At 52.2% G+C, this 19164-nt stretch overlaps 4 protein-coding genes and 2 pseudogenes across 4 annotated transcripts; 2 read left to right on the top strand and 4 right to left on the bottom strand.

Annotated features, from left to right (window-relative positions):
• Positions 1-402: 402 nt before the first annotated feature.
• On the bottom strand, positions 403-2356 carry SAPIO_CDS7837 (ATP-dependent RNA helicase HAS1; the record flags this gene model as incomplete). Its single annotated transcript, XM_016789623.1, has 2 exons — positions 403-885; positions 956-2356. The coding sequence occupies 2 exons, from the start codon at positions 2354-2356 to the stop codon at positions 403-405; spliced, it is 1884 nt and encodes a 627-aa protein (XP_016640740.1).
• A 975-nt stretch (positions 2357-3331) lies between these two features.
• Positions 3332-5220, bottom strand: SAPIO_CDS7838 (uncharacterized protein; the record flags this gene model as incomplete). Its single annotated transcript, XM_016789624.1, has 4 exons — positions 3332-3850; positions 3931-4044; positions 4279-4868; positions 5118-5220. The coding sequence occupies 4 exons, from the start codon at positions 5218-5220 to the stop codon at positions 3332-3334; spliced, it is 1326 nt and encodes a 441-aa protein (XP_016640741.1).
• A 3788-nt stretch (positions 5221-9008) lies between these two features.
• SAPIO_CDS7839 (Uncharacterized protein) lies at positions 9009-10513 on the bottom strand (the record flags this gene model as incomplete). The annotated part of the gene is made up of 3 exons (XM_016789625.1): positions 9009-9316; positions 9405-9555; positions 9623-10513. 3 exons carry the CDS (start codon positions 10511-10513, stop codon positions 9009-9011), a joined length of 1350 nt encoding a protein of 449 aa, XP_016640742.1.
• Positions 10514-12465: 1952 nt separating this feature from the next.
• Positions 12466-13326, top strand: SAPIO_CDS7840 (annotated as a pseudogene; the record flags this gene model as incomplete).
• A 1027-nt stretch (positions 13327-14353) lies between these two features.
• SAPIO_CDS7841 (uncharacterized protein) lies at positions 14354-17833 on the top strand (the record flags this gene model as incomplete). The annotated part of the gene is made up of 6 exons (XM_016789626.1): positions 14354-14390; positions 14561-14639; positions 14733-16014; positions 16091-16301; positions 16368-17584; positions 17645-17833. The coding sequence occupies 6 exons, from the start codon at positions 14354-14356 to the stop codon at positions 17831-17833; spliced, it is 3015 nt and encodes a 1004-aa protein (XP_016640743.1).
• A 344-nt stretch (positions 17834-18177) lies between these two features.
• Positions 18178-19068, bottom strand: SAPIO_CDS7842 (annotated as a pseudogene; the record flags this gene model as incomplete).
• Between the last annotated feature and the right edge of the window lie 96 nt (positions 19069-19164).

Consider the following 19164-nt stretch of genomic DNA (forward strand, 5'->3'; position numbering starts at 1 on the left):
GGGGAAAAGGGGTGGGTGGCTTTGTTTTTCTTTTTCGTGATTTTCGGTCGTGGATGGTAATTGATGCCTTTGTTACTTTGTGATTCGGACTTATTGTCTCCGTTGATTCGATGTTGTGATGCCTGCTGTCTTCCTGGGTTCATGAATCCATGAGGTCGGAGCATAGTCTTCCAAGTACCTGCCTCTCCTAGGAGACACATCTATTGTTGTAAGTCAACCCATCAAGGTCTCGAATCGTACACACATCGCCAGTGAAGCCCTCGAAATGGAAAATCTCAAACTAGTCATATAGACGTAAAAATACTCAAGCCATTACAGCTAATAATGCTTTCAACTACTTTTAATAAAACGCCCAGTAACAAGAAAAAGACAAGGAGAACCAACACCAACATCCTCTCAATCTCAATACTTGCCCCCCCTCTTCCTCCCAGGCTGACTCCCATACGCCCTCCTCCCCTGCACCTTATCCCTCCCACTCGCCCCAACAACAACATCCACCCTCGGCGGCACCGCAAACCCAAAGCTCTTGGCCACCTTTGTCAAATCCAACTTATTCACATCGAACACGGTCCTTAGCGAATGCGAAGCGTACGCGTGCAGATACGACCTGTAACCTTCCTTGGCGCTCTTGTTCAGGTAGTAGTTTTGCGAGATGAGCTTCTCGAGCTGCGATTGAACGTTGATGACCTTTTTGGAGGGGAATTCGAACTCGACGATGGGCACGCGAGCCGCTTTGAGGTGCGTGAGGAAGCCGACTTCGTTGGGTTGTAGGAACATGAGGGAGCGGCCTTTGCTGTTGGCGCGGGCTGTGCGGCCGACGCGGTGGATGTAGTCGCGGGGGTCGTCGGGGGGGTCGAATTGGACGATCCAGTCGACGGCGGGGATCTGAAGGGGTTTCGTCTGGTTAGCTAAACTGAAAGGAAAAGGGAAAGGAATGCTTTGGCGCGAAACTTACGTCGAGACCACGGGCAGCAACGTCGGTACAGATCAAAGTTCCCTGCTTAGCATTACAAAACTCAAAAAACGTATTCGTCCGCTTCTGCTGCTTCTGCTTCCCATGCAGCGCCAGCACCGGGATATCAATAAAGTTGAGCAACTCCGAGTGATACGTAACGCAAGCGCAGCTGCTAAAGAAGACAATGACCTTCTTCTTCTGGTTCAATTTCAAGAACGAGAACAGAAGCAGGAACCGCTTATCGGCCTCGCACACGATATACCCTTGCTCCAATCCCTCGACGGTGCTGAACTTTTGCTCCTCGTCGACGTTGATGTAAAGCGGTCCCGGGCGCAGCGAGATGCGCGCAAGGTCCTCGACCTTGGTCGTCTGCGTCGCCGAGAATAACATCGTCTGCCGGTCCTGCTTGGGAAGGATCTTGATAATCTGCCGCATCTCGTCCTCGAATCCGATCTCTAATATACGGTCCGCCTCGTCGATGATGAGAGACTTGAGGTTCTTGAAGACGAATTTCGTATTCTGCAGATGGTCGAGGAGGCGCCCGGGTGTCGCCACGATCAGGTTGATGCCCTTCTCGAGCTTCTCGGCCTCGGCGCGCCGATTCGCTCCGCCGATAACGATGCCGTAGGTTTGCGAATGATGCGCCATCAATTCGCGGGCCACGCCGAAGATCTGCAACGCGAGCTCGCGCGTAGGAGAGACGATTATTACGCCCGTGCCGTTGCGCGGCTTGAACTTGAGCGAATACAGCATCTCCACGGCGGGGATCAAAAAAGCCAAAGTCTTGCCCGATCCCGTCTTCGCAGCTCCGAGCACATCCCGCCCCGTCAGCAACGGGGGGATGGTGCGCCTCTGGATCCCCCTCATCTCTGTGAATCCCATCTCTTGTATGGCCTTCAACGTCTTTTCGGAAAGGTTCAGCTCGTCAAACTTCTTGGGCTCCTCGCCCGCTGCGGGGGGAAGGTAGAGGTTCTGTCCGGCAGGGAGGTCTGCCATGGGAAGGTCGGAACCGTTCTTGTCGGCGGTGTCCGTGGGGCCGTTCGTCTCATCGTCATTGTCGTCGCCAGCGGTCGAGTCTTGCTTCGCCTCGCGCTTCTTCTGTTTCTTCTTGGGCTTCTCTTCATCTACTGCGGGCTCCTCGCTCTCTTCATCCTCATCCTCTTCAGCCTCGCTGCCGCTGTCATTTTCCTCCTCCTCATCGTCATCGTCGTCGTCGTCGTCGTCGTCGCTGAATCGCGCAAAGTCGTCTTCGGACTCGGAGGCAGTAGGTTCCTTCGCAGGAGTCGGCTTCGCCTTCTTAGGAGCGGATCGTACGCCTGCAGCCTCTGAGTTCCGCTTTCCAGCCGGCTTCGCACTGCTGGCGTCGGCGAACTTTCTCTTTTTACCTGCTCCGGGTCCCATGTTGTGCTAGTGTATAGCTGGTTGTTGGTGGGTCAAGAAAAGAATTGAGATGGAGACTCAATGGAAATTTTCAAGTGGCAGTTAAAAAAAAAAGAAAAAAAAAAAAAAAAGTCAACTGAAAATTCTAGGGCGGTGTCAAATATTTTGTTATCAGTTCTTATCAGTAAGGAAAAGAAAATAATAGTGCCCCGCCACTCCTTGCAGTGGAAGCAGCAAGCCACAACCCCAACTTCGGCTAATAGTCGGATCCTGCATGTGGAGGGGCAGCTCCCAATGATCCTCATCACAGGATGCGTTGACGGAAGGGTAACATCTACCCCAGCGAATTGCCATGTGAACTGTGGTTCCATAGTAGAGATCTTGGAAAACAACTATACACTAGCTGAGCTTATATGTAAAACGTTGAGCTGAGTTGAGCAGGAAAAATGAAGCCAACCCGTCCAATCCTGTCCCTTCCTCAGGGCCTCAAAGTCTCTGATACTCAGCATCAGACTAATTCAAACCGAGTTGTCAATCTCTCGGCCCTGTTCTCCTTTCGAGATCCATTCGTTTTCTTCGTTTAGCTAGAACCAGTCCAATCACAGAAACCATGGCCGATACTCCATGTGCAGTAGATGATGGGAAAAGCTGCGAAGAGTATTTTGTTCGAGGCGTGTAAGCCGCCCGCCCGCCTCTCCCGTATGCCGTTCGAATACTCAAAACAAAAAGAAGAAGAGAAAGAATGAGAAGAAAAGCAAAAGAACATAGTGACGGGCATCGACCTCGTCACCTGGGGTATCACAGAATGCTCAGTAGTATAACTATCTCATCCCTGGCGTCATAACCCATATTTTTTGGAGGTCATTCCTCTCGCCCCCCCCCCCCCCCGCCGACACAAATTTCTTTTTCCCCCCCCCCCCCCCCCCCCCCCCTTATGTGCATGCTCCGGGTACGCCTTAAGAAAAAAAAAAAAATTGGCCAAGTCAAAGTGTTCTCTCACATCGCCTCGGGAAGAGGGTCCTCGTGCTTAGCTGTGCTTCCCTTTCCTCTCCAAGTGCTGACTGCCGGAATGTTAGCAGGATATCTCACCTCATCCGTACCGTATGCTCTCGGTGTGAGCTTGATCAGGGTGTGCAGCGGCACATTCATCCAAGGACTTTGCGCCTGGTCTTTCTTCATGAAATACGCGTACACGCATCTTAATACCGCCTGGTGAGTGATGATGAGAATGTCTTCCGAACGTTCTAGCTCCATGATGATGGGTTCGAGGCGGATGACCACATCACGGTACGACTCTCCGCCACGGTATCGATAGTTGTACTTGTCCTCATCTCGGGCTGCGAAGTCCTCCGGGTGCTGGTCTTTGATTTGTTGATATGTGAGACCATCACAGACTCCGGCGTCTAGCTCATCGAGAGCTTTCCATTGAAGTTGGTTATAGTCGCCAGGAAGGAAACGGGCTGTCGCAATGGTCCGTTTCAGAGTAGATGTCCAAACAGTCAAAGGTCGGTCATCCTAGATAAAGGAAAAAGTGGGGAAGCGCGTGTGTTAATGATGCCGAATGAAAGGTACAAAAAAGAAGACAAGAAACTTACGCCAACGGATTGCCGGACCAAGTCTGGCAGTTTTCTGGCATATTGCTCCCCTCTCGGGGAGAGGCCTGCATCTCCACCAATCTTGCCATCAAGATTGTACATCGATTCGCCATGCTAATTGCAAGTTTCGTGTTAGTGAGTTATCCCATAGCACGAGCATTGATGTTTGGTTATTGCCGGTTCGCTTGAGCTTGGACTGGGTAAATAGAGGCACAGACACACACGCCTGCAACCGCTAGGTTGTCATATACACAAAGAACCCATGATGTTGGATGAGACGGAATAGAAGGAATGAGAAAAAGGGGAGGAGGGGCGGGGAGGCTGGGAAAAGAACAAGCAAAGCCTTACCCTCGAAAGCCAGACGGATCGCGGACGGATATGCAAATTCATGAGGTAGTAAACAACACGGCTTTGCAGGTAGTCGGAAATCCGGTTGATAATGACCTGCTTGCCGACATCCATGATTTTCAGATACGTAAGGTCATTTTCATCGCCGTCTTCGTCGACAGACTTATACACCTTTTCGTACATGCGGATGCGATTTCGGAAATCCTGCGCAGCAGTCTCGGGGTCCTGGCCCTTGTAGTCGGGACTCGTCGTCTTTACATCGCGGATGTTGGCCATGATGAGAGCCTCATCGTCGCATTTGCTCTCCACAAACAACACCTCAATTCCTTCCTGGTTGCACGTGTCCAAAACCCATCTCCGGCGCTCCTTGGTGGAATTGGTTGCGTCGAGAATGCCGATTACACCACCCTGCCGGAACCACGCGAGCATGTCGGCAACGGCGGCCTTAGCGGCGGCTCGGCGCTTTTTTTCGCCTTCGGGGTTCGAAGTGTCGAAAAAATCGGCCGTCGGGTGAGGGGCATCATTGCGCCGGTAGTTACCGACATTAAAGGTCTTTGCCGGAATTGAAAGCCACTGTAAATACCTCTGGGCTGAAAACAATAAAAATTAACAGAGTTAGTGACGTATCGATCGAGACATCAACTGATGTCGTACGAATGCGAGCATTTTACAGTCCAAGGCCAGCTGATAGTGATCCGTAATGACCAGGCAGAGCCATACGTGGCAGGAATGCTCAGAGCGAAGACCGGAATGTTTCGGGACAGAGGAAAAAAAGAAGGATCCAGAGGGTGGTAGGTGCGAACCTGTAGTGCAAAGACGGGGGGAGGCAAAAAACTAACCTTTCTGGGCAATGAAGCTCTTGCCTCGAGCCGGCAAGCCGACCATAACCACGCATATTTTGGTGTCCTCAACCTGAACTCCCACTCCGTTAACGCGAGGCATCTTGGCAGAGATACTCCTGGAAAATGTGAATAGAAAAGCAAGTGGACGGTAGGTTTTCCCAGGGCAGGAAGCGGTAAGACTACTCTCGGGTTGGGACGGACTGCCCCAGAGTATCAAAAGAGATAAAGTGAACTGGGGGTTGACAAGGGTAGGTTGAGCGGGATAGCGGATGGGTGGTATTGGTGGGGCACTGGCATATGGTGGGTGGCGGGGTGTGAAGCCAGAAGAACAGCAGCAATGGCAGAGATGGCAGGCCTGGCCCTCGCCGTATGGTGATACCAATAGAAGAAATTGAGATAGTTATGAGGAACGGAGATGCAAGAAGGCGGTCAGGGAAATAGTATGCAAAGAGTAAGTCTGCAGGTCCCGCAACGCTCAGAATCCAGTCAAGGAGAAGGACTGGAACTGGTAGAAAGGAGCCAGCCGGACCTGTTGGAGATGACTGGATACTGGATTTGGAGAGCAGGAATTGAATGCGAGGTCCCCGGCAGAAAGGCGAGGCGAGGAAGTTATTTTAGAAGCTCGGCAGAATGGAGGACTCTCGTTGGCCGTCGTAAGCTTCCGAGAAACGAAGCGTCCAAGTATTCGCTTGAAATAGAAGCAGGAAAGAGCGGACTGGGGTCTGGTGTGCCTGGGCCCATCCACAGCCCACGGGATTCAGGATAGGTACAGGCACATGCAAAATGGGCTGAGCAGATCTCGGGGCTCGGAAGGCGCGAAATGCGGCGGTCACGAGAGACTTAAGAAATGAAGAGGGCAAAGAAGAACAGGAGGCAAGAGCGAATAGGTGCTCTCGTATGTGAGGGGAAGGATCGGTCGACTGGGTTTAAGGCTACTTGGTAGACTTTGTGGATCAGGTGTGGATATGGGAAGCAACGACTTTGACCCGGAGCGCAATAATGAGTAATGGATCCAAGGTCAAGTCTCGTGCGGCTTTGGTGCGTGGCGGATTGAGACAAGGGCCAAGACAACGGACAATGAACGATTGATTGATGGATAATCGACAATGGGCCTAGTTAGTGTAGCTGATGACTTCAGCATTGAAGGTTACGGCAGTGTCCAATCTGAGTGCGAGTAAAGTTGTGGGCTAGATGAGCTGAGGGCGAATTGTTTCTGCTCCACAGTGTTGGCATGAGGCAGCATGAGGCGGAGTGAGGCAACAAAATGGTCGGGTACTCCAATGATGGAAGGGAGAGCCGAACTAGTCGGATACAAGGCAGATGTATCGCGGCTTGGTTTGCCAGGCTCGTCAATCATCAATGCTTGATATCTGTAATCTTGTCGCCAGCAAACACATAATGCCACCCACTCCAGGTCTCAATTGATACTCAGCAGACAGCCAGAACTCATAATGTTTAGGGCTTGTCGTATAGTCTGTATGTGTTGCACTCCTGCCTTGACGCTATCGGGATCACGCATCCGCTTTTATTAACTGAAGATGGTTCAATAGATAAAGGGCGGGTGAGGAAAGGCAAGCGCACTCGAGAACTTGGACAGACACACTCGTCCCGCCATTGAGACTTCAATCTGGCCAGCCACTAAACCCTAAGGAATGCACCAATAGACGGGTGACTTGCAATAAATGCCTTCTCAACAATGCTCACTGATGCCAAGAACAAGCGAGCATCACCGAGCGCAGCCGGAGAAACACTCGTAGTCCGAAGTGCATGGTCGATTTAAAGACACTTGTCAAGGCAGGGGAACATGCGTACTCAAGCATGACGATGATGATAGAAAAAGCACCTTGCTTTGCGACGTGGATAGGGGGCATGATGAAAATACTAATGAAGGGTACCGACAGCCTGGTGAGAGAGGATCAATGATAGAGACGTCCAGGCCCATCATAGGGTTCAATGCAGCCAAGCCAGTGCCACTAGAATTTTATCAATTGGGATTGGCGACACCCCGCATTGATAGAGCTCAAGTGACACTAGTGACGTTTGGTTTGTTCCAGACTTTCAGCGAAGATCAAGATGCCCTTCCTAGGCCAGCGATGGACTGTTTCCCCCCGACTAGTTTTTGCAACCGTTGAATCAGGTTTCAACAAAAGTCTGGGGGCCCTTCATTTCCAGGGCCCTCGATCACGGAAAGAAGAAAGATCGGCGCGGCACTGCATGCACGATGAAGAAACGCCGTTTCTCAAACCATTGACCGAATCTAGGATCGATCGATCCCTACCCACTTGTGGCAAAGAAGGGGAGGGCGTGACGTATACTTCGTGGACGATCCCCGGATGTTACCAGACAACCTTCCAAGAAGTCTTTTTCAACCCTTCTAATGATACCTCAATGCTCCCGCCAAATCTGGCAACCGGTCACTCGACATGTCCCAGCGACCGCTTTCGGCACGTTGCGGAACCTGATTTGCAAGAGGGCGAGGGGAGTTGGGGGTATGCAGGCTCTCTGCCATCCGTCGGCAAATCGGGCAGTCCTTCCACTCGAAGTATTCCCTCGCTGACTTGATATGCAATCGAGACGAGAAATGACATTGAGCAAGCAGAAAGATATTAACTTACCCGGGAAAAGCTCCAGGTATTCGACCGGTCGCGGCGCAGTGACGGTCCTGCAGCAACACCGAACATTTTTATAGTCGTTTAATCCTGTGCTGTTTCTCTAATCCGACAATCGGCGTTTCCCTCTTCAGGGAATAAGGGTGTACTATAATACCGATATGTGTTTCTCCGTCAGTGTTCCAAGAAAAGAAAACTTGAAAGTCGAAATCCCCACGCGCAATAAAGAAGGAGTTGCAATTCTTCTTCTGCACTCTGGGGCCAGGGGTTCTTTTTCTCTTGGAGATCACCCACACGATGGCAAATTGGCAATCGAAATCGTCCAGTCAAGCAAGCATCCGCTCGCACGTGAAATCTGACAACGTTGTTTCTCGGATTCCTGGTCCGTTCGCATGCGGTTCTGGGGGTTTAAGAAGTTCTGGGGAGTGAGGGAGAGGGCTGTTCTCTGCTTGGTGGCGTGAGCAAGGTGGAAAAGAAAAGCAGATGGAGGAAAACCGAAAAAACTTGGCAAGATCCAAGAAGGAAAAAAACCGACGATACGATGAGGCTTCTTGTATGTCGGTTCGTGTTGCTAAGCGATGTGAGTAATATCGATCGATCGCCTCATCGCCCGGACCCGTGGCAGTCAGATGTCGCCGAGTGGTGTGGACAAGCGCGTGTGGCCTTTTTGGCCCGGCCCAACCTAGCGGACTTGGGCTTGGAATTGATAAAATCTCCGTAAAAACAGGCGAAGAATTGGTCAGAGTTTCTGTCGTTTCAGCCGTTGGGTTTCCCCAGTCAAGTCACGATACTATTCAATGCGCAGGTTCTGACTCCTTGGTTTACGAAGAAGACGCCTGGGGAAATTGCAAACCAACGGCTCATATCATTGCCCAATCAAAGAAATGATCATTCCTTATCACAGACATGGCTCCCAAGTCCGCCTGACTTGTTTCGCCTTCTCCCCTATTCTAGAGCTCATTACGAGGCACCAATTGAGCGGAATCGCCGAGTGGGAGTCATCTTGACAAGCTGCCCTGTCAATGAGCTTGAGCCCCCCACGTCTGTTCCAGCCCAAAAATAAAAAGAGCAAGCATTTTTCATTGAGTCTTCAATGCAGCCAACCGACCTCCTGTCCAGCCCGAAAACTATGACGCAATTCTCCTCTGTCAAAATCACAAAAGAAAGAGGCCCGTTGGTCACCAGCCCGCCACCACCTCCTTCATCTCATCTCCCGCCTCCCTGTCACACGTGTCGACTGACGAGCTGAGAAGCATCAATGACCTGAGGCAATCAGCCACTAATCGCGCGAGTAGAAGCGCATCTGCGCGGCCCCTACATCGAACACCGCGACCACATTTTGGAGAAAAACCGATCCGAGGATATAAGGCCCGACCCCCCCATTTGTAATACCGAGCATACAAAGACCAAAGGTAGACTCCTTAATTCCCTGGTATATCAGGTCCGCCGGGTTAATCCAGAAGTGAGCCCCGTTGATGATGACCGCAAGGCGAGGTGCAACGGCATCACAGGGCACGAAGTAAGAGTTGTACTGCCACATATAAACCGCCACCGGCTCGAACGAGTGTGCGATCGCGTCGGCGAGGGCTAAAAGCAGAACAGGAAAGTTAGTCGAGAGGCCAAAGTGTACATCTCCGTATTGTTAAGAACAACCCCATTTCCTAAGTGCACTTACACTGGGGGAGGTGTATCAATGTCGTCCCTGTATCCACGATGTAGAGATACTTGGTGAAATCAGCTGCGTGGCCATACTGGATTCCATCTACGACTATGGTGTAAAACGAATATTGGAAGTTGAGCGGCTCCTCAAGCGCGGCAACGTTCGCCTAGCGCAAAATGGGTCAATAGAGACTTTGGAGATGGCCAGACATCGCACGTGGGAATGAGGCTTACAATCAGGATATCGGTTACCGCCGTCGTTCTCCCAGACCAGCGAACAGGCGGTATGCCGCCCCATCCAATCATGCCAGCGGAGGAGTTTCTCTCGATGGCCACGGCGAAGAAAGGGTCGACCAAGCCCTGGGAAACCATTGTCGAAAAGAAGGGAGAATAGCTCTTTTTGTACGCCAGCCTCTCGTCCCCCACGGGGCCGGAATATGCACTTGTCAAAGCAGGATAGGCCAGGCCAAGTATCCCGTTCGTGATGTTGTTTCCATTCCAGTACGTATAGTTTGCGAGACCGCAGAGCTGCTTCTCGACGGTGATTCCGGCAACGGATATATCACTCCGGCCTAGGGGACCCGAGACGGCCTCCCCGGAACCGTAGCCGACCCTGAAGTGTAACTGTGGGTCTTCGCCGTGTCGGAAATCCTCGATAAGGTCGGGACCCCAGGCACAGTGCTCTACCGTGTCTACCGGGGCATCGAACCGAGAGACGCAGCTATGGTTGGCTCGGATGGCAAAGGTGTCGCTGCTCCCCGTGTCGAAGATGAGCCAGAGGGGCTGGTCGTCCCACTCAACTTGGAGGGCGTATTGAGTCGAAGCGTCCAACAGCGCTGTAACGTTCTGGTAATAGCCACCGCCAGGAGTTTTCGATCTCGCAGCCCGAAGTGCACTAGCTGCCGAGCGACTGGCGGTCTTTGCTTTGACCGGCTTGATTTCTTGGTAGTGCATGGCTGGGCCATCTACGGATGGTGCGCTCATGGCTGTTGTCCGATGGAATGACACGCTCTTGAGAGGGCTGGATAGGTCTATGGAGAGTCCTTTGTCGACGCTCATCGTCGCGGTGCTCCCGAGGCCCAGCAAGAGGACGCATAGAGCTGAGGATAACGAGGAGAGAACCATGATGGCGGGGACAAGTTACGAGGCAGGTCACACGATAAGGGGGCATTGGATCGGAGACATTCGCTGCTACTACTTTCAACAGGGCGACGGGCAACACAACTATTTAAAAGCGATTTCCTACATCTTTAACGTGGGCGGCAGTATCCCCGGAGGATGAAGGGCTAGGCGATGCCTTGGGGCCTGATACAACGATCTACTGATTTGCTCCGTCACCCTCGGGAGCCACCAGATGGACCTGGAAACATGGAAACAGGGGAAACACACGCGGGAAGGTGCTTGGAAAGCTATCGATGAGATGGTGTTTGGGCGGCCTCATGCATACTGCGGGATTGGCAGTGGCAGCTGTGATATATACGAAGGCAATCGACTCTAGAGTATCGCCGAGATTGCAGGATCACGGCCGGCTCGAGATACCATTATAATCCGCCGATATCACGATGATACGAGAGTATTCTCGAAGGCAGACACAAAGTCTTCAATCGTCCCCTCGACATTCAATAGGGATTGTGCATCTACTTCCCATTTGTAGACTTTCAAATAGTCGGACAAATCTTCCTGTTCTAGGTACAAACGTCTTGACGGAGCCGATGGACTCTTGGCTTGGTCACATTAACCCGTTTTGTGATGCCTACGTGGCGCTCACTATCGAAGGCACCTTTCGACTCTTCCGTTGATCTTTGGTATAGAGCTTTCGTCATTATTTCTCACATATCAGGATGAAAACTCCCTAGTGTGGGTAACTAATGTAAGGACGTGTAGAGACAGGCGATCTCTCGATCAGATAAGGTGCAGACATGGAACGGACGTCTTGCCAGTACCTACAGTAAAGCGTCGAGTTCGAGGGCAATTCCGAAGAAACCATTCCCATCTAAACACGAAATTTTGAGTAACCATGTCGGTTCCCCATTCTTGTTTGAGATCAAGTGTGTATTTCGGATTGTGATACCAATGCCTAACAGCATGACTGATATTCGTCTTGCACGAGAGATATTTATGGATCGTTCACCCATCAGAGAGCCTTGGCAGTCTCAAAACTAACCGGCCTGCAGTCTCGTGTATAACAGGTCTTACCGGGGCCGGGCATGGCAAACAAAATGGCCTTCCTAGGCCTGGCATGACGAATTCTGCTCCTCCGGGCAGCTTCACGCGGCTTGTGCCCCTACGAAAGGCGAAAACTTACACGTGAGGACCGGTCCTTGGATACCAAAAAGCATTCAGTAGTACTCGATCCAGCAACTCGGTTCTGATTTGACCTTTGGCGATGTCGGATGAGGGCTTCGGTTTCGACGCCTACATAACCAAAGGTGTTGTTCTACTTGTAAGCGTACGATTGCCCACTCTCGGCTCTTAGTAGAGGGTAAAGGAAAGGCAGAGGAAGAAGAAAGAAGAAAAAAAAAAAAAAAAAAAAAAAAAAAAAAGAAAAAAAAAAAAAAAAAAAAAAAAAGAGGGTGAAAAGAGCAAAGAAGGAAGGAAATTAATTCAAGTAAAGAAAAAAAAGTCAAAAATTGAAGGTCTAACCAGGATTCGAACCTGGGCTTACGGAACTCTCGTTTCAGAATCCGACGTCCTAACCAACTAGACCATTAGACCTTGAGTTGATTTGTTGAGAGATATCGGTCCTCGTGTGGCTCAAAAACCTCATACCTCGGTACGAAATTGACCAGAATGAAACAAGGTACATTCAAGCAAGCTCCAAGAATGAGTTGAGGGTGATTATCCGGCGGCTTGGTACCCTATTCGCTCACTGCAAGAACGGAGCCGGCGCAATTCTTGTTAGTGAAATCCGCTGGAACATTCCTCCTCCGTGAAGTCATTCCTATGCCCGGCCTTTCTCTTATAACTTCCTCCATTACAGCCAACCGGCTCCGTTCAATAAAACGATCTTATTCTTCCAATAAAACAAATTACCATCTCCTCAACCGGTGTTGTTCATCCGTTGAGCCAGCACCACAATGGCATCTAACGTCCCAGCAACTCCGGGCCGCCAGCCCCTCGATGGGTTTGATAAACTGTCACCGTCCGCGTTCCTTTACAAGCCCAAGGATGCCGTACCAGACCCTACCTCTCCCAAGCTAATCGCCCTGTTCACCTGGATGGCAGCGCAGGACGCGCACATTGCCAAGTACATCGTCGGTTACCAGGCCATGTATCCCTCGTCCGCTATCCTCCTCGTCAAAGCCCCGATGGAGAACGTGTTCCGAGTGGCCAATGCAAGGGCGGAGGTTGTGCCGGCCATTCCGGCAATGAAGGCAATCCTCGGCGACGCCAACTCTTCAGAAGACGACGGCAAGCCCGAGTTATTACTCCACGTCTTCTCTAATGGCGGGTGTATCATGTTCAGCCACTTCTTCAAAATCTTCACAAGAGAGGGAACCGCAGGAGATAAACGCCCACGCTTCCCCACACACATATCCATTATGGACTCGTGCCCGGGCCATTTCAACTGGGGACGAACCTACAAGGCGCTAGCCCAACCGCTGCCGAACTGGATGGGACCGCTCGTGCACCTTGTCGTCTTTGGATTCGTCGTGTATTACTGGTTTGCGGAGCCGGTGGCCGCGAACAGGGGGAAGATGGGAAGGGTTATGAATGCGGATGAGGTTATTGCGGCGACGGTGAGGAGGGTGTATGTGTGTAGTGATGGGGATGAGATGGTTGCCGTGAAGGATGTAGAAGAGCATCGGGATGAGGCGGAGGGGAAGGGGTTGGATGTGAGGCTTGAGAATTTTGGGAGTAGTCCGCATGTTGCGCATTTGAGGACTGATGGGAAGAGGTATTGGGGCATAGTCAAGGATGTTTGGGAAGGTTGGTAAGGGGGTGAAAACATTGGGGCTCGGGGAGGTGTTGGGAATGCTGTTTGGATGAGCGATTGCATATATTCTTTGATAGAGCATCAAGTACGAAGTACAGTTGTAGCTATGAGCTATGAGTTTGGGAAGAGAAGCCTGCTCCGAGCTGCGACTATGGGACATTAATATCACGGAGACGAGGATCTGAATTTTATAACATTCCAAAGTACTTGGCCGCTGGTTTCTCCGCTTGGAATCAGGGGGACCTTCATGTATTGATACTTTTGCGCCTTTTACTTCGTAGGATCATTGATGAATTATCTGAGTATGCATTCCCTTTGCATTCTGAGGATTCAGAAACTCTTGGGCGCAGGTTAATGCAGGCCAGCATCTCCTCGACGTCACTGGGCAGCCAAATCCCACATTCCACTCGTGCATTGGTTCTTCATCTTGGTGTCTTCAATTTAGTACTTGTCTCAATTGGATTTGCTATCATCGATTTAAATCTCGACATTGCAATTTTCTTTGATTCGATTCACCTGGGTTAAACCGTCGTAAAGCCTTTAGATGAATTGACCATTGATGGATCTTGGAGGTACTGAGGTACCTGCCCCTGCCGCTGCAGCAGGGTTTGGTACTTCGTACCTCAACCCTTTTTGACAGTTAGGCAAGTTACGAGTTACTTCCAAATGAAGCAACTCAACTCCAACAACACGCACGGCTCGCTGCTCGCTGCTCGCCTCCACCTCGTCGATGAAATCGCATTCCTTCGGTGCATACTCTTATTCGCGTACCAGTTTCGTTACCCCTTCCTTTCTCCCCGTCATGTTCTCATGACCACTGGCATACCAAACCCCGACTCCCCGATTCGAGCACCAATGCTGCCCTGACCAAATCCCACCCACGCAGCTCCCCCCGCCCCACTCCCCACGACGACTCCTCCGGTTGAATGCCACCGCCCTCGATCCCAACGAGCTGTCTCCTCGCATACCTACACAATACCGTTATTTGAAGTCGCGCCTGGCGCGTGGCTGTATTCCTTACTATCACCATGGCTACTAAGAAAAGCCGCCAGCGCATTAGCTACAGTGAGTAGAGGCCACTTTCAAATACGTACGCGGTCTTTCTTGGTCTTGTGGCCTGCTCCCCTGTAGCTCTAGGCCGGGGGAGCGATTATAGTCTATAGAGGCCCATACCCTTTTCTGTGTCGCGGCGCCTTACTACTCCTTTATTAGGCTAACACCTGTTTCTCACGTAGTCATTGAATCTCCAAAGGCATCGGCGGGGCATAAGCTAGGTGTCAACGGCCTTGCGGTCGATCCGGACAATGCTATTCTGTAAGCGTCTGCCCTCGCAGTTCAGGCGCCTGCTTTTTTGTTCTTTCCCTTTACAAGAACCGGACAGCATAACCAACAATAACTCCATAACAGGTACTCTGGTGGAAGAGACGGCGTCATTTGCGCCTGGGACCTCAATCTCGACCTCAAGACGCCCCGCACCTCGTCCGTCGTCGACCGACCGAATGGACAAAAGAAGTCCTCCCCCACCACCTTCCGATCCCAAGCGATCGCCCACATGGGCTGGATCAACGACATCGTACTCGCCCAGAACAACACAGCCCTAGTCTCGGGCTCGTCCGATCTGACCGTCAAGGTGTGGCGACCGCACTCGCAAGAACAAGATATACCCCAGACCATTGGCGAGCACGCCGACTACGTCAAGGTCGTGGCTGTCCCGCCTGCCGACATTGGCGCCCCCTGGGTTGCGTCGGGTGGTCTGGACAGGCGAATCAATCTTTGGGATCTCAACGGCGGCGGAAAGGTCCTCTCTATCGACTGCAGCGGCGAGGAGAACACAGAGAAGGGGTCGGTGTATGCTCTCTGCGCTGGTCGGAATCTTATTGCGAACGGGGGCCCGGAGTCCATCGTGAGATTATGGGACCCGAAGTCGGGCAAGCCCGTGACCAAGTTCGTTGGCCATACCGCGAATATTAGGTCCATCCTCATCAACGACGCTGGAGACCTCCTCCTTACCGGCAGCTCTGATCAGACTATCAAGTTGTGGAGTGTGACGGCAGGTCGATGCATGTATACATTCACCATGCATAACGAGAGCGTATGGTCTCTGTTCTCGGAGTCCCCCGACCTCGGAGTATTTTACAGCAGTGACAGGTCTGGGTTAGTAGTCAAGACTGACGTTAGGGGTTCCCTCGACCACATGGATGACGGCCTTAGCCTTGCCGTCGCGAAGGAGACAGACAGCGTACACAAGATTGTCACCTGTCAAGATCACATCTGGACAGCCACACCCAGCTCTTCCATCAACAGATGGGCCAGTGTGCCGACCGGAGCCGATATACAACTACCCGAGATGTATCGCCATCACAGAGCCTCGTCGACGGCGTCTCGCTCGGCTGCGCAGTCTCCGTTCTCAGCTAGTGGTCCAGCAACGGGACGTGCGCCGCCGCCGAAAGAAATATCTCCCAAGAGCATTCTTCGCATTTCTAACACGGCGTATTTTCCGCCACAGCTGTCGAGGGATGAGGCGGGGTCGTTGGTGGCGCTTGAACAGGAGGTTGAGCCTATCCATGAACTTCCTGAGGAGACTATCGAGGGCCAGTTTGGTCTGCTTAAGTATAAACTATTGCACGATAGGCGGCGAGTGCTCACAGTTGATACTGCGGGTGAAGTAGTGCTATGGGATCTTATTCAGGTTTGCCCCTCCTCAACTCCATTTCACAGCATCTAGAGCGTTTCTAGCTTGGCTTGACACCGCTAACGTTTAACAGTGTAAACCGATCCAGAGCTTTGGCAAACGACATTTGGAGGACGTAGAGCCAGAGGTCAACCAAGTCGAAGCGGTTGCTCCTTGGTGTTCTATTGACACCAGTTCTGGTAGCATTACAGTCACGCTCGACCCTTTCAATTGCTTCGATGCGGAGGTATATGCCGATGAGCTTACTCTCGACAACGCAGCAGATTTCCGTGAGGACCAGAGAAGTAAGAAATGAATCCCCGGCGTTCGGAAGGATATTCCATAAATGCTAACTTACTTCATCAACTCAGTCAACCTTGGTAAATGGGTCCTACGGTATCTGTTTGCTGGGGCGATAGATGAAGAGATTAAGCGAGATGTAGTCTATCGACGGAATTTTAACTCGGCCATCGAGAAGCGACTGGCAAGCACGCACGCAGGCGCTCCCCTTTCCATTTCATTGCCCGAGAGAGGAATCGGCGGCTTCGCGCAGATGAGTAGCCTGGAGACGCCTCGCCCATCCGCGGGCAATTTTCCACTTCAGACGCCCGGAATCCATATCGGGCTGGCCACGCCCCATCCCGGTTATGGAGATGCGGCGGCAGCCACGACTACTATCCCTGAGTCGCAAACGGTTGGTCGTATGTCGGTAGAGAAGGAGGACTACTTTACCGTTGGGATATCACCTGTAGACGGCGGTGTGTTGAAGCTCACGACGACCAATCCGGCCGCCCTGACGACGACGACAACGACGGATGGAGCAGCAGCAGATGCCAAGGCAGCTGACGCCGACAAGGACAAGGATAAGGATAAGGATAAGGACAAGGACAAGACCGACAACGGAGCAACAAAGCCGCCCAGTACACCCTTTGGCAAGAAGTTCCGCATGGGGATGTCGTTCACCAAGAAGTCTAGGTCAGCCTCTACGACAGCCGAGAAACCCGTCGTCACGGAAGACAAGCCCGTCGACGAGTCGGAAGATTCCCTCAACCTGCACGAGAAGGAAGTCGATGACAGCTTCTTCGGCGTCGTCCAGCGCATCCGAAACGAATACGACAAGCAACTAGCCGCAAACCCCGACATCCCTCTCGAAAGTCGCATTACCCCCGCCCTCCCCAGCGACACGCCCCACCTTAACCTCCCCAAAGAAACCAAAGTAATCATCAAGGAAGAAACGAGCGGCGAGAGCTCCAACATCTACATCGGCACGATCGACACGATTGGGCGCGACACGGACATCATCGAGCAAAAGGGCGCCATGTGGCTCGGGGAGCTGCTCCTGCAGAACCGCATGCCCTTCAAGGAGCCCGTTAAGGTCTCGTTCGTGCTGCTGCCCTACAAGGATGAGCTCCCGCAGCTGCCGAGTACGGATAATAACAATCGGTTGAATGCGAATCGGATGTTGAGGGTGCGGAAGATTTTGGCGTATGTGGCGGAGAAGATTGATCCAGATTGGGAGAATGGGGAGGGAGCGAGTCCAGATGCTATGGAGCCGGAGGAGTATCTTGAGCTATACTGCAATGATCAGGTAAGATTGGGAATAACGGAAAACGCCTTCTTCAGGTTTGCTAACATTATGAACTCGTAGATACTGCCTCATACCATGAGCCTGGCGACATTGCGGGCTCATCTCTGGAAGGGTGGCACTGACGTTGTGCTGCATTATCGAGCCAACGGGCGCAAGGTTATTCGTTTGCGAACGCCAGTTAACACTGCCGAAGGTGACGGCGGGCAGGGAGAGGCTGCGACCGAGGAGACTAATGCTGCTACTTCTTGAGTGGTATTTGGGTGGTTCCTTTTGGATGTTCATTATGAGTAAAACGCCCTCGACCAGCGAAGCTTTGCATACATTCTAGGGTTAAGCGTTGTGGTATTAATGTCATGTTTTATTCTTTCTCATGGCCTTGATCTAGCGGTACATATGAGAATATGCCTAGATCAAGGAAAAGTTGCCGATCCTGAATGTGATATCGTGATGGCCCTATCATTCATACCCCCAATGCTGTGACAATGTCTCTAGTATGTCTAGTATATCTATATGCCCCCGTAGCTACGCTCAGTTAATAATACAAAGTATATAGCACAGAAATATGCATCGGCAGGTCTTGCCCTTCCGCGTCTTTAGATTCGCGCAGCCGCCTGCATGCTCATCAACGTATTAACAGCCCACTGGTAACTCCCCAAGAAGATAGCACCCCCAGCACTAATCCACATCATCCTCGGCCCAATCCCCGAAAACAACACCCTCGGCCCCTCATCCCTCAAAATGCCCCTAAAAACGGACGCAACAGACCTACTCCTCTTCGAAAGCATAACCCTCGTCTTCAGCACATCCAACGGCGTAGTCAACCCCGCCGCGACACCACCCGCCAAGCTCCCGTACAAAGCGCTCTCCGCAGCGCCGACGTCGAGCTCCACGCCGCCCTTCTCCAACGCGCCGGGGTTATTCCGTCGTATCCTCGCGCGGCCCCAGCCCTTGAGGGCTTCCCACAGGGGGAACTGTATAACGGTGAAGGGAATCTCCCTGAAAATGGTAATGCCCCAGCCGCGGTATAACTCCCTCCCAAGGCCGAACAGGCCGACTTCTTTCCTCCGCCGGAGGATGTCGGTTAACGCCGCCGCCGACGAATGGAATTGTCCCGCCTGCGCGCGCTGCTTGATCACCTCCGTGGGCACTCTCACAGCGCAAGCTGCCACTTCGCCGAGGCTCGCGGCGACCATGTGGGTCAGGGGCGCGGAGAAGGTCGAGTCGGCGGGTAGGATCGGGAGAGTAGCGAAGAGGGACTTGGTGCCCTCGTATGTGAGGAAGAAGAGGGAGGCGGAGGGGGCGGAGCCGACGAGGGCGGAGCCTACGCCTCGGTAGATCCCGGTGAAGCCGCCGGAGCGGAGGAAGCCGAGGGGGGATTGCAGGCGGGTTTTGAGGGTGTCGAGGGGGAAGAGGGAGAGGTCTGTTGTTGTGCCGGCTAGGGCGCCGGCGAGGAGGGCCGTTGTGAAGGGCGGTTGGGGAGCCATTGGGGGGGCGAAGGTTAGGCTCTTTTCCTATGGATTGTAAGGAAGTATGGTGGAGAAGGATGGAAGGTGAATGAAGGGATTAAGGAGTGTGGGGGG

Source organism: Scedosporium apiospermum, assembly GCF_000732125.1.
Source record: "Scedosporium apiospermum strain IHEM 14462 chromosome Unknown SEQ_SAPIO_0111, whole genome shotgun sequence".
Lineage (NCBI taxonomy): Eukaryota > Fungi > Ascomycota > Sordariomycetes > Microascales > Microascaceae > Scedosporium > Scedosporium apiospermum.